Below are 13,465 nucleotides of genomic sequence, written 5' to 3'. Positions count from 1 at the left end.
ATATAGGCCGAAACTATGCATTGTTAGATACGTAGAATCTTCAATAATGACCTATAATTAAAAACACACTATTACCTCAAACTTTATTTAGGATCTTGGTGATTTGTGACATACCTAAGTAATGTTTGCCTCGGTAGTAGAAAGGGTTGAAAATGTGGTCAAAAACGCAACCACAGAACACAAACCCCCATATTTATAGCTTACAATAAGACATAAATAAGCTGTTAGATGGCCTTAAAAATTTACAATGTCGAAAAAAACACACCAAGAATATTATAAAATAGGGGTTTTAAGGCATGAATAGGGTTTGTAACTTCACATTGTTAATTCCCTGTTACTTTCACCAAGGTACTTCATCAAGGTTTTCGCCTTCTTACTTCAAGAAGAGTCGGTTTTAATTGGAATTATAGTGTAACAATTTCTGTTTTCAAATAACAAAATAAGCAGATAAACTACTAATTATTTAAAAATGGTAAATTTATAATGTGTTACTCAAGGTTATAGGTTATTTATATTTCTTTTCTTTTCTCTGATTCTCCCCCAAAAATAAACTCAATGGAATTCAAATATGGTGCAAAACCCATAGGAAAAACTAACGGACCGGATTAACAACTACAGAACAAAATAAAATAGATTAACAGAACATAACAGAACAGAATAACTACAAAGGAAAACAGGAAAAAACAGATTAGTGAACAATGGACATTATCTATCTAAAGCGGGGTCGAAATATGGAAATATCTTCAGACTGAGTAGATTACCATCCACGATTCTCAGGTAATGAAAGAAGACCTTGCGAAAGCCCTTGCCAAGTTTTCAAGTCTTTATGGTAATGGTAGAGAAGTCCCCGACTTTCCTGATGGAACAAGTACCGTCCTTGACCATGTCAACTACGCTGTGCCCGAAGTCAAGCAGGACAATACCTCGACCTGAAAAATTCAGCTGATCCAGATTGCAATCTATTTTTTGTCCTCAATTACTGCAGGGCTTTAAAGTACAGTCAGCCCAATGGTGCACATCCTGCCCACGACCCACCCAAAGATTGCTACACCCCACCGGTATGGCCTGCACCCAACGCTGGGAATCACAGTTCTAATCCATCTAGATCCTAACCGATCATGGGCAATGCCCCATCTAGATATATTCTGATGCTCTCTTGTAATGTTTAAATTTGTTATTAAAAATTTTATGTTTATTCACCTAAGGGAAGCTTAAAATACCGCTAACATGGTATTTTTGTATGGGGTTGTCCTCTTGGCATATTACATACTAACGAAAATATTGTCTGAATATAGCACCTTTTCTGCAATGTTTGGCGTGATTGCAACATTATAATGTATCGTTTTTTATCTTTAAATGCATGTGAGTGTGAATGTTGGTCTTTAATTGCTCTTTAAATGCTCTTTAAATAAATTGCTCTTTAAATGCATGTGAATGTGAATGTTGGTCTTTAATTGCTCTTTAAATGCTGTTTAAATAAATTGCTCTTTAAATGCATGTGAATGTGAATGTTGGTCTTTAATTGCTCTTTAAATGCTCTTTAAATAAATTGCTCTTTAAATGCATGTGAATGTGAATGATTCACATGAACAATGGCTTTTTTATTAAGGCTCTAAAGTATAGTCAGCCAAAGGGTGCACGATTTGCCCATGAATCACCAAAATATTGTCATGCCCTATCGGTGGCACCTATGCCCCATGCAGGGAATCAAGGATCTAAGGGAAAAGATTAACGAATAAAATATGTTTTAGTTTAAGGAACAGGCTTACTAGTTGCGCTTCTGTTCTTTAAATCTATTTCGTTAATTTACCTAAAGTAAAACATATTTAGATAGTTTCACTTGTATGTTTTCCTCGCTCTGCCCTTATACTTAATCCTCCTCCCAAGAACGACCAAAAGGAACTGTCTGGGAAAACTAAAGAATGGGGTCATGAAAATTAAGTATTTTTGTTTTTTCTACACGCTTCGACTCATAATCTTTTTAATGTAATTTTTTTTTGGGAAAAGCACTTCTCGAAAATACTATATTCAAGTGAATATCCATCTAAAAAAAAACAATATTCACACTCAGGAAGATATTTTATTTTTAGGGGAGTGTGAAATCTGGAAATCTGATTCCTATTTAAACGTTTAAGCAGTTCTTTAATCTATGTATATAAACTTGTGCTTTGAAAGTATTAATTTGAATTACCTACAGTGAAGTTGCTGACAGAAAGATTGCGTGTTCCATTTTACATTTTACGAATTGTCACAGGTAACACTAGGTTAGGAATTTATGAAGTGCCCCTGGGTGATTAAACCATTGGGTCCCTTCAAGGAAAAAAAATTCCAATTTATATGTCCCTGTTTGTTTATGTACCTTTTGAAATATCTAAGTGACATATACATGGCCATGAGGCTATATAGTGCTGCTAACTAAGGTGCTGTAATAGAAAAGAAAAGTAACTGTAAAAGTAAAGTAAGGAAAGGGCTGTAAAGTAAAAATTACGTGAGCAAGAATTTCTGCTAATGCTACTTCATATTTAACACTTGAAGGCAATTGGGGTAGCTGTTTAGAGGGAAAATTAGCTGTCCCCTGCTACAAGTATCTACCCAAAAATTAAATGTTGTGCTAAGGAGGGACTTTGGTCTCTTACTCGCCAGTCGAGCAGAGCAGCCCGAATATTTTATTTTCTATCTGAGAAAAAAAAATCCTCGTTTTTCACAACTAAAATCTAGTCTGGACATACTAGACTAATGAAAACTAGTATCTACATCCAGCAGAAAACGGAGTCGCAAAGATGGAAAGGAAACGAACCTCGGGATACCTAGCTACGAAATTTTGCATCTTTATCTAATTCTTCTATCAAAAATAAAAATTCCTATTTTACATTTTTTTTAACCAGGAAAATGTAAATCTTAGGTTTGAGCGATTACAGCCGATTGAAATCGTAATTTTTGTTTGTTGGTACGTGATTCTTAAGGTGATGTTGGTACGTGATTCCCACTAAACTTAGTGATTCCCACTAACTCTTCCAAATCGTAACTGAAGTTTGTTGGTACGTGATTCTTAAGGAATTCCCACTAAAATTTTTCTGTTGGATAGCTTGTGGCTGATTAACATTTACTATGACATCGATTACTATGTACGATATGCATTTATATACGCGTACTAGAATTATCTATGAATAGAAAGAACAGAATACGTTTTATTGGTTAAAATAGCACAAAATGTAGCATAAGCAAGTCAGAACAATTACAATGATAAAACAGATGTTAGGGGATAAACATAAAACAAAAAGCTAAATGAATTATTTAAATGGGAAACAAAATGGGGTGCAAAAGAGTATTTTTTACCTCAGGGTCAACATTTGGGGACACAAGTCAGGTTGGGTATTTGGAGCTCTACGCGCATTGAGTCATGTATTTGGGAGGATTGGGGGAAAGGGGGAGAAAAAGTCAACAATTGTCAGAACTACGGAACCTGTGACCAAAGTTCATGGTAAGGTGTCCATGTGACACTCTGATTTCAATGTAGTAACTTCAATTCTAGCCAAACCTTCATTGTATGTAGAATGAACGTCCCCAGTATAATTTTTATTGCTCTTTTTTTTAATACTTTCAACTATAGAGCTTTGGACTTGTTTGCCTGTTATTTCAAGCAAATTTATGGTCCTATGTCAATTCTAAATTATTGGTCAACCTTCTTAAGACATTAGCCGGGTGTGCCTTGTTTGCCTCTCATTACAAGTAATCTAACGGTCGTATGTCAATTTTAAATTCTTGATCAGCATGCCTGAGACTCTAGGCAGGCAAAACTAAAAAATAAGTATGTGTCCAATAAGAGAGTCTTGCATACTCCTGCCATTTACCCGTGCCCCAGCAATTTACACATTTGCCTCTCAATTAGTTGGACTATCTGTTTTAGCTTTTCTCTGTCTACAATTAGCCATGTCTTGATGCAACCTATGCAACCTACTGCAAAATACTTGATAACTTCAATTCAACCAGGGTGGTCGTTGGTCAACCCAGTGTGACAGACAGGGTTTTATATAAGAACAATAAATTATTTTAAGGTTCTGAATTGATGTGGAGAACCATTTGAGAAGAGAGAAAGATTTAAGGAAAAAACTACCAGATTTAAATTAGTGAGAAGTGTGCGACTTTAATGTGCAGCTGGTCATTGTCCAGCTGCACACCAAGCAGTTAAACCGTATTTAAATTTGATGCAAATGTCATTATTGATAGGGGGTATATTTTTAAAACGGAGAATAGCATAAAACTGCTTTTGGCATTGTCAAGATCATTCTTTAAATTGGTAATGAGTGAGTCAAGTGTAACGTCCAAAGTAGAAGAGGTTTCACAAAGGTTAAGTGAAGGTTAAGGTTAAAAGACAAATCGTCAGCAGATTTAAAAGAGTTGAGTAGCAAATTTAAAAGATTCTTTCGTCTGCAGAACGTGCCCTAGCCATCTCAACCTTTCTTTCATTATAGCCTTAGAAAGTGGGATTGAACCACACTTTTCGTACAGCCTATTGTTTGAAATACGATTAGTCAGCCGGGTACCCAGAACAATCCGTTCGCAATTTCTCTGGGAAACATGCAGAAATCTTCATCCGATTTTCGGAGTGCCCATGCTTCAGAGCCATATTTGACCACTGTCATCATTGTAGCAACCAATATTCTAATCTTGGTTTGCAGAATTATCTTCCTATTCTTCCAAACTGTTTTTAGCTGTGAAAAAAAGCCCTTAGCCTTGGCTATTCTACTTTTCAACATCTTCACTGCTCCCATCGTCTTTACTAATAATGCTACCAAGGTAAGTGAAGCTGTCAACCTGATCAATCTTTTCGGTACCCAACGTCATCTTTTCATCTTTACTTGTTCCAAGCCTTAGTGACTTGGTCTTCTTAACATTAATTTTTAAACCTATTCTAGAACTCTGAACTCGCAAAATATCTAAAAGTTCATCCATTTTTCTCACAATTTCATCTAGGATACTTAAATCATCAGCATAATCTAACTCCAGGAGAGCCTTTCCTTCCCATTTGATTCCGCGGTTCCTATTGCATTTCCTCTGCTCCTTAAGACAAATTCCATCAAAATGACCCATATAAAGGGGGATAGAATATAACCCTGCTTAACTCTTGCTTTAATACGAAACCAGCTGCTAACCCCATGTGCTATTTTAACCGCAGCAGTGTTATTCTCGTATATAGCACTAATCACTTTAATGTATTTATCTGGTATACCATACAAGGATAAGACCTTCGCTAATGATCTTCTATCAGCAGAACCAAACAATTGCTCATAATCAATAAAACTAAGGACTAAGGGTGAATGCTAACTAAGGAACTTCTCAATTATTAAGCTAAGAGTAAAAATTCGGTTGTCACATGCTCTAGCTTTTCTATAACCACACTGTTCTTCTCTTACAACTTTGTCTACAGCATCTCTCAGTCTAAAAATTAGCACATTACTAAGTCATTTTGTACCTACAGAGACCAGGCTAAGGCCTCAATAATTGCCACATTCACTCTTATCTCCTTTCTTATGCAGTGGTCAAATTAAGGATTTCCTAAGATGATTAGGTACTTCCCCTTTTTCAAAAATCATAATCATAATCTTCAGTAACTTATTTCTAACCTCAAAGCCGCCATATTTAAGAAACTCATTTACCACACTATCAGCACCTGGGAACTTATTAATTTTTAATCCTTTTAGTACTGTCGCTAATTCTTCGTCACAAAATAAATCTTCTTTAACATCCAAGGTGTCACAGACTTTCATTTTCCTCTTTATCTTTTCCTGCAACACTATCTCAGTTTGGCACGTTCTCATAGTGTTCTGCCATCTCTTTTTAACTCTTTCCTTATCACAAATCGTGGCCCCGTTCCTATTTTCAACTGGGACAAGTCCAGATTGACTACTCCCTCGCAATTTATTAAGATGCCAGAATAATATTTTACTATTATGCCGTCTAGCTGCGTCTTCCTGATCAGGCGGGCACCAACGAGGGGGGAGGGGCTATAGGGACTGTAGCCCCCCCCCCCCCCTCAAGAAAAAAAATTAATACTCAAGAACAGCTAAAATACCGTTTTTCCTAAGGAATTTTTAAGTTTTCTGTTGGTTGGCCCAGGGGCCCCCGGTCTTCCCCCCCCCCCATAATTTTCTGAGTGCACCACTTTTCCAGATCCTCGACAATTTATACGGTGGCCAGGGTCCCCCCCCCCCGGCGATTACCACCCCCTGGAAAATACCCCTTCGGAAAATAACCCCAAATAGAAAATACCCTCCGCGGGAAATAAACCCCCGTGGAAAATACCCCCTAGTTGGTACTCCCCCCCCCCCGTGGAAAATAACGTTTTCCAAATTTAAGAATTTTATTTGAGTTTTTTTTCGTAGAGGGAAGAAATTTTGGTACTTGTGTATTATGCTCCACTCACTCAAGCTTATGCTGTGTGTAAAACTTGATTTGCACATTAGGGGGGGGGGGGTAAAGTATTGCGGGTATGCATGCAAAATGTGTTAGGTACAATTGTTCTGCATATTATGAAGTAAGAATTGTTTTCTGACTTCAAACTGTCCAAATACTTTACCCCTTCCCCACCTTATGTGCAAATATATAGCCGAAATTATATACTTCTCATCTATTCTGTCGCTTGTCTTTGTCTTGTCTTACGCTAAGCTGAAAGAAACTAACCAAGAAACCGGTTTGTTCTCGAGCTTTACGCAACGTAAACTTGAGTGAGTGGCGCATAATACACAAATACCAAAATTCCATCCCCCTACGGAAATTAAAAAGAAAACAAAACTCAAATAAAATTCTCAAATTTGGAACTCCTTATTTTCCACGCGGGATATTTTTCGGGGGGGGGGGGGTATTTTCTGGAGGGTGGTATTTTTCGAGGGGGGGGGGGTATTTTCCATGGGGGGGGTATTACAATTATTCCATCCATCTTCCACATTGTCACATTTTAAACTCTCCAATTTAGTATTTTCTGTTTCTGGAAAGTTTCTCTCAAATTCTCATCCTAGAGTCTACTTCCCGGGAGGTTGATACCCTTCCGAAATTTCAGCTTTAAACTAACCCTAGATACTAGATGTTGATCTTTACTTTGAACATCAATGACGCCACTCCTATATACCTAAGTATCCTGTATTGATCCTGCCGGTCTTGGGTTTACAATAACATAATCAATATTCTTGCTGTCTTACCATCACGTGAATACCATGTTAACTTTTGAGCTATTTTACGACCAAACACCGTATTGGTTATAAATAGATTGTTTAGTACGTACAAAATTACAGCAGTCTGTAGCCAATAGTGTTTTCTTTTCCTACACAAAATTTGCCTAGGCTAGGATACCATCTATCCCTATTTCTACCGACCTGGGCGCTTAAATCTTCTAGTAAAAACACCATATTTTTACCTGGGACCCTCTCTATTTGCTCTTGTAACTATAAGTAAAATTCATCTGAGTCACTATTATCTCCGTCAGTCGGTTCTACAGGGGCATATACTACTATAACAGATACCCTGAACTTTTTAGTCGTAAAATGAGCGATTAGTATTCTATTATTAATACCTTATATTATTAACACCTTAAAAAGTTGAGCCTTTCCTAAGCGGCAAAAAAGGTCATGCCGCAGCAAAGGGCCGATCTGTATAATTTCAGCATGACAGTGTTTTGAAAAAAGACTCATATGGTGTTTTCAAAAGAAGTAAATTATATCTTTCTTAAATACAAGGGAGACTGTAGCCTCTATCAACCCTGCTCCTTAGGCTGAAGTTTAACCATTTTATCACAGAGCTTTGAAATTTAAAACTAAAATTTTTCATTAAAACAAATGATTCTACAACGAGACGGAGCTGTCACCGACTTACCACTTATATTTGACACTTATTTCGATATTGTTCTATCAAACAGTTCGTGGTAACGAACTGTAAGTAAGGAGCGACCCGGCTCAATGGTAACCGAAACTCTAGAAAACGGGTTATTGATACCAATAGATATATCAAAAGAATCAGATTTCAATGCTGATCTTAAATATATAACTTTTCTCAAGTTTAGTGCTACCCATAAAAAGTAACGTGCTTGAGAAAATTTGGCTGATTTTCAAAAAAAGGGAGGAACACCCCCTAAAAGTTATAGGACCTTAATCAAAATCACACCATCTTATTCAGCGTATCAGAGAACCCTACTGTAGAGGTTTGAAGCTCCTATCTACAAAAATGTGGAATTTTACATTTTTTGCCAGAAGAAAGATCACGGATGCGTGTTTATTTGTTTGTTTGTGTGTTTGTTTGTTTGTTTGTTTGTTGTTTTTTTTCCCCAGGGGTGATCGTATCGACCCAGTGGTCCTATATTATCGTGGGAGGGCTCATTCGAACGGATATTAAAATTTCTAGTGCCCATTTTAAGTGACCGAAAAAAATGGAGGGCAACTAGGCCCCCTCCCACGCTTATTTTTTTCCCAAAGTCACCCGATCAAAATTTTGAGAGCCATTTTGTTCAACATGGTCGAAAATATGATAAATATGTCTTTTAGGATGACTTAATCCCCCGAAGTACCCAGAGGGAGGGCTAAAAGTTATGAACTTTACCCAATGTTAACATATAGTATTGGTTATTGGGAAGTATACAGAAGTTTTCAGGAGGTTTTTTTTCTGGTAGTGGGAGGGAAGGGTGGGTCGGTGGTTATGTTGGAGGATCTGTTCATGAAGGAAGTTTTCATGGGGGAAGGGAAAGTGCCACGCAGGGGGCGCCGGACTTGCCAGCATTATTTAGTGGTTATGGGGAAGTATACAACCATTTACAGGACGGATGTTTTCGGGAGGGGGGGCTCGAGGAGGGAGTGACTCTGGAGACTATTTCCATGGAGGATGTTTCTTTGGGGTAAGGGATATTTCGATGAAGGGGGCGCCGGATTTCCAAGCATTATTTAAGAAACGATCAGAAATTAAATAAAAAAAACAAGTTTTTTCAACTGAAATGTAAGAAGGAATATTAGAACTTAAAACGAACAGAAATTATAACGTATGTGAGGGGGTTCTACCCCAAGTCAGTACCTCGCTCTTTACGCTACAGTTTTTTTTTAGAGATTTCAAAAGAGCTATCTATTCTAATTAAACGGCCTTTGTGATTCAGGGTTTCTGAATCAAAATTTTTTTTAACTTTTAACGTAAAGAGCGTGGTATTGACTAAGGGGATAACCCCTTCATATAAGTAATAACATATACGTAATAAAAAAACAATAAAAAAACAAGCGATACGGCTCAATAGTAATCGAAACTTTTAAAAACGAAATTTTGATGTCAATAAATGTATCAAAAGAATGTGTTTATAATGCTGATCCTAAATATATAAATTTTATTAAGTTTAGTATTACTCATCAAAGGCTACGAGCCTGAGAAAATTTACCCGATTTTTTAAAGAGGGGGAAACATCCCCAACAAGTGAAAGAATTTTAATGAAAATCACACCGTCAGATTCAGCGTATCAGAAAACCCTATTACATAGGTTTCAAGCTCATATCTGCAAAAATCTGCAACTTTGTATTTTTTGCCAGAAGATAAATATACGAATATAGAAGTTAGTTACGTAAGTTAATTTGTAAAGACATCCATTTAGCAAAAGAAAAGTAAAATTTTTATACAAATAAAAGCTGCATTAACTAAAAAACGATCAGAAATTAAATAAAAAAAACAAGTTTTTTAAACCGAAAGTAAGGAGCGACATTAAAACTTAAAACGAGTATAAATTATTCCGTATATGAAAGGGGATGTCCCCTCTTCCACGCCTCTCTGTTTAAGCTAAAGTTTGACTTTGTCATATAACTTTATTTTTTAAAACAATAAAAAAAAACTTTAGCTTAACGAACGGAGCTGTGAGGAAGAGACCGTCCTCTTCCTATACGGAAGAATCTTTTTTCGTTTTCAGTTTTAACGTCATTCCTTACTTTCAGTTTAAAAAACTTGTTTTTTTTATTTAATTAGCTGGAAGAGACGCGACATTTCATATAGTGAAGATGATAAAAGAAACTATTCAAACAGGTTCTTTCAACGGAGAATTCATGTCGAGCATTGCAAACAGGGGTTTATTTCTCCGTTTACAATATTTAAACTTAATTTTTTGGGGTTTAGGGGGGGAAATGTTACCTAGGTTAGGTTAGGTTACGTATTTAATATATGCTATGCTTTACCCCCTACCCCCTAACGTGCAAACATATAGCCGAAATTCGTTTCTAAACCATTATATTTTCATCATATTTTGTTTTGTTTGATTAGCATTAACCAAACTTCACTTCTTGCGTGTCTTCAAGCAAATAGAACAATACTCTTATTTCTCATATAATTCTCCAAATGAAACGAGATAAGGGATCAAATCCCCCTCCCCTCTGAATTTGTCTGAAGAATCTCTAATGGTAAATTTGAAACATAGGCCAAAAAATATACATTTAGATGCTATAAGTACCCATCCCCTTCCCAATGGAAAAATTAATTGAGTTTTGCACTCTTAGAAGCTGGCGCATAAACTATGCAACAGTATATAATCGTTAGTTTTATTGGGTAAACAGGCTATAATAACAATTCATTTTTATCGACTCGATATGGGTGAATACCCCACCGTTACATCTAAATATGGAAGGTTATTTAAGTACCCTGTTGGTAGTCCCAAATCAATAGCTATCCCAAAAGTTTCGCTAGGTAATGTTTTGGCCCTATTTGGGCCAACATTGTTGTTCTGTAGCACAAAATTGGCCGGCTCTTTCATTGCTTCAAAACGTCTCTAGGTCACTGCTGACTATCTTTTGAAAAAAAATAATAACAAATAAATACATTTGTGACCACTCATCTCTGGAAACAAATTTTACACCTTTGTAGATAGTATTTTGAAACCCCTGTTCTAGTGCTGTAAGACATTTTGATATATATATATATATATATATATATATATATATATATATATATATATATATATATATATATATATATATATATATATATATATATATATAAGATATAATTTTCATCAAGGTAGAACTTCAAATGAGTTATATCCTCCTTTTTTTTAAATTTGTAAAATCCCGTAATTTTTAACCCACATTATAGATTTATTTTCCTGTTTTAAGAATATTTTTTTTATCGATTTCTCAGTCTCATAGGAAAATATTCATCCCTGGTCATCCCCAAAATAGTGCTTTATTTGGAAATGGAAAAAAGATTATCAAAAGAAGAAAATGAAAAAAAAATGAAAGCAGTTAAGTGTATTAATGGAAGAGATTTATAGATGCTATATTTATAGAAGTTATATATAGAAGTTATTTATAGATATTTATTTATTGTATATAGATATTTATTTTTATTTATAGATTATATATTTATAGATATTTATAGAAGTTATTAGCATGTAAAATTATGCTAATAACATCTGATTGTTAAATTTAGAATTAGTGAATTTTGGATGTTTGGAATTATCGTAAAGAAATTTATTTGGGTGTATATAGTCTATACAAGTTACTGCTTTCTTGATTTTTTGTTTCTATTGACCTGGGTTACTCGTAGCTTATAGTGTGTTACCCTAGTTCTTGCCCAGTATCTCTTTCATCCCTCTGAGAGGAAAACTCTTCAGTGTAAGTGATTCAAAAAAAAAGTTGCTACCATGTTTGTGTATTTATGCTGTGCTCTTCCATTATTATGAATCAATTTGCGATATAGGAAGACGAAAAAGGACATTTCTTTCTTAGCATGTTGATATAGAATGATCAACCCCTGATGGTGGAGTAAAATCTTTGTACCCAGTCTTAGTGTTTTATTCTTAGGATTTGAAAAAGTTAGACGTCATAAACATCAATAAAACTCTCGCTAGAGTAGTGACAGTTCACATACTCACTTTTGTTCAAACAAATATATAAAAGAAAATATGATAATAGAACTATGATGTGATACGAATAATCAGTAATAAGCTAAACTATAAAAATTTAATTGTTAACTAATAATAGATATTGTAAGAAACTGATACTTATAGGAAGCTAAAATAGATAGCGAAAATACCACTTTTGAGCCGGCTTAACTCAAGGGCTGTCACGAGAGCCGCTCTGTATTTGCTGTTCTTTCACGCTGTATTCAGGAATAATGGTGGATCCAGGATTTTTTAGGGGGGGGAGCAAAATAGGTTGATCCGAAAAACTTGCGTTAGTAGCAAGTTTACTTAACGCAAACTTGCGTTAATTAAGTAAATTACACTACTTTAGACTATGTTAGGGGGCGCGCGCCCCCTCTGGATCTGCCACTGCTTCTATTATATACTTTTCTCTCATGGTGATCTTTGTGATGATTTTTCATTTTTTACAGGTTTTAAAAGACATGGGACCAGCTAAGCCTCACAGAACCATGAGTCATATTAGCCCATTGATCCGTGACCTTGAAACTAAGCATCTTCTAAGCTCTCCACTGATCATGACTCCACCCAGATTGGTCTACAGAGAAACTAGTTTTACATCCCTTGATCCATATGTCTATGCAGCCACTTTGTCAAGCGCCAGCTCAAAAAGCAGCCACTCAAGAACATTGACGGCAAATAACTTGCCGTACGGAATTGGGATTGAATATTTAAGCTGTCTCGAAGAAGAGATTGCTGAAGAAATGAAAAACCGGCAAGCCAACACTGAAGCCTGTTCCATTTTCCCACCAAAAGCATTCATGTTTAAAGAGTGGTCGTTTGCTCCTTGTGCCTCTCCTGAATCAGCTTCAGAGGTATCCAGCCTCCGCTCATACAAACATAAGCGATCATATTCAGATCAATCAAAAGCAATCCGAAATCCGTGTAATCAGAAGCTCCTCACAATGAATGAACTCAGTGACAGTGAGTTTGAAGAGCCTCTTGAGGCTGATGAGCAAATAAAGTATATAGATACCTCAAACGGAGAGAGTAGTGCTGCCTATGACTCGCCTTTAATACCGGTGCTGAAAAATTTACCTGTGAAAAAAATTCCCAGTTTATCACCTCACTTAAGTGCAATACGTAAAGAGGTTTTAGATTTATATTCGAAAGCTGCCAAAAGTGTTCGTTCTTCTAGTCAGTCAAGCTCTTCCAGCTCACGGAGTGGCAAGTCCCCGGTGTAATTGTTATTTTAGATCTTTGTTTTTATTGTGATTTTATGTTGCTGATCAGTTTCAATTTGATATATAAAATATTTAAAATATGCTCCAACGCCTCTCACATCTTAGTTTCGATAAATTCATGTGGATAAATTTAAATTGTCTATATTAATGCGCCCGACCTCTTAAGACTCTGAACGAGAATAAATTTATAGAAACTCATAACTGAAAAAGCGTTTTCAGTCTTGTTTTGGCTTCGCTCAAAGTTTTACTAAGATTATTTTTATGTATTTTTGCTTCGATATTTACTTTTCTATAATTTGCATACAAAAATATTGAAATTCAATAAAGGCCACAGTGATTTTAGGAAAACAGGTCTGTC

At 35.8% G+C, this 13,465-nt stretch overlaps 1 protein-coding gene across 3 annotated transcripts in view; it reads left to right on the top strand.

The window, feature by feature from the left end:
* inaE (inactivation no afterpotential E) overlaps positions 1–13,189 on the top strand; it is a 186,258-nt gene extending 173,069 nt beyond the window's left edge. For 2 of the 3 annotated variants that reach the window (XM_089105639.1, XM_089105638.1), the window contains one exon: positions 12,337–13,189. In XM_089105639.1, coding sequence (XP_088961765.1) covers positions 12,337–13,107 — 771 coding nt within the window. In that variant the 3' untranslated portion in view covers positions 13,108–13,189. The remainder of the gene's footprint in view (positions 1–12,336) is intronic. The other variant, XM_089105640.1, reaches the window with a different exon arrangement.
* The last annotated feature ends 276 nt before the right edge of the window (positions 13,190–13,465 follow it).

This window comes from Artemia sp. Qi Xiang Cuo, chromosome 19 (genome assembly GCF_049724085.1).
Source record: "Artemia sp. Qi Xiang Cuo chromosome 19, ASM4972408v1, whole genome shotgun sequence".
NCBI lineage: Eukaryota > Metazoa > Arthropoda > Branchiopoda > Anostraca > Artemiidae > Artemia > Artemia sp. Qi Xiang Cuo.
The sequence above is the reverse complement of the archived record's forward strand: the minus strand, read 5'-3'. Positions and strand labels throughout refer to the sequence as shown.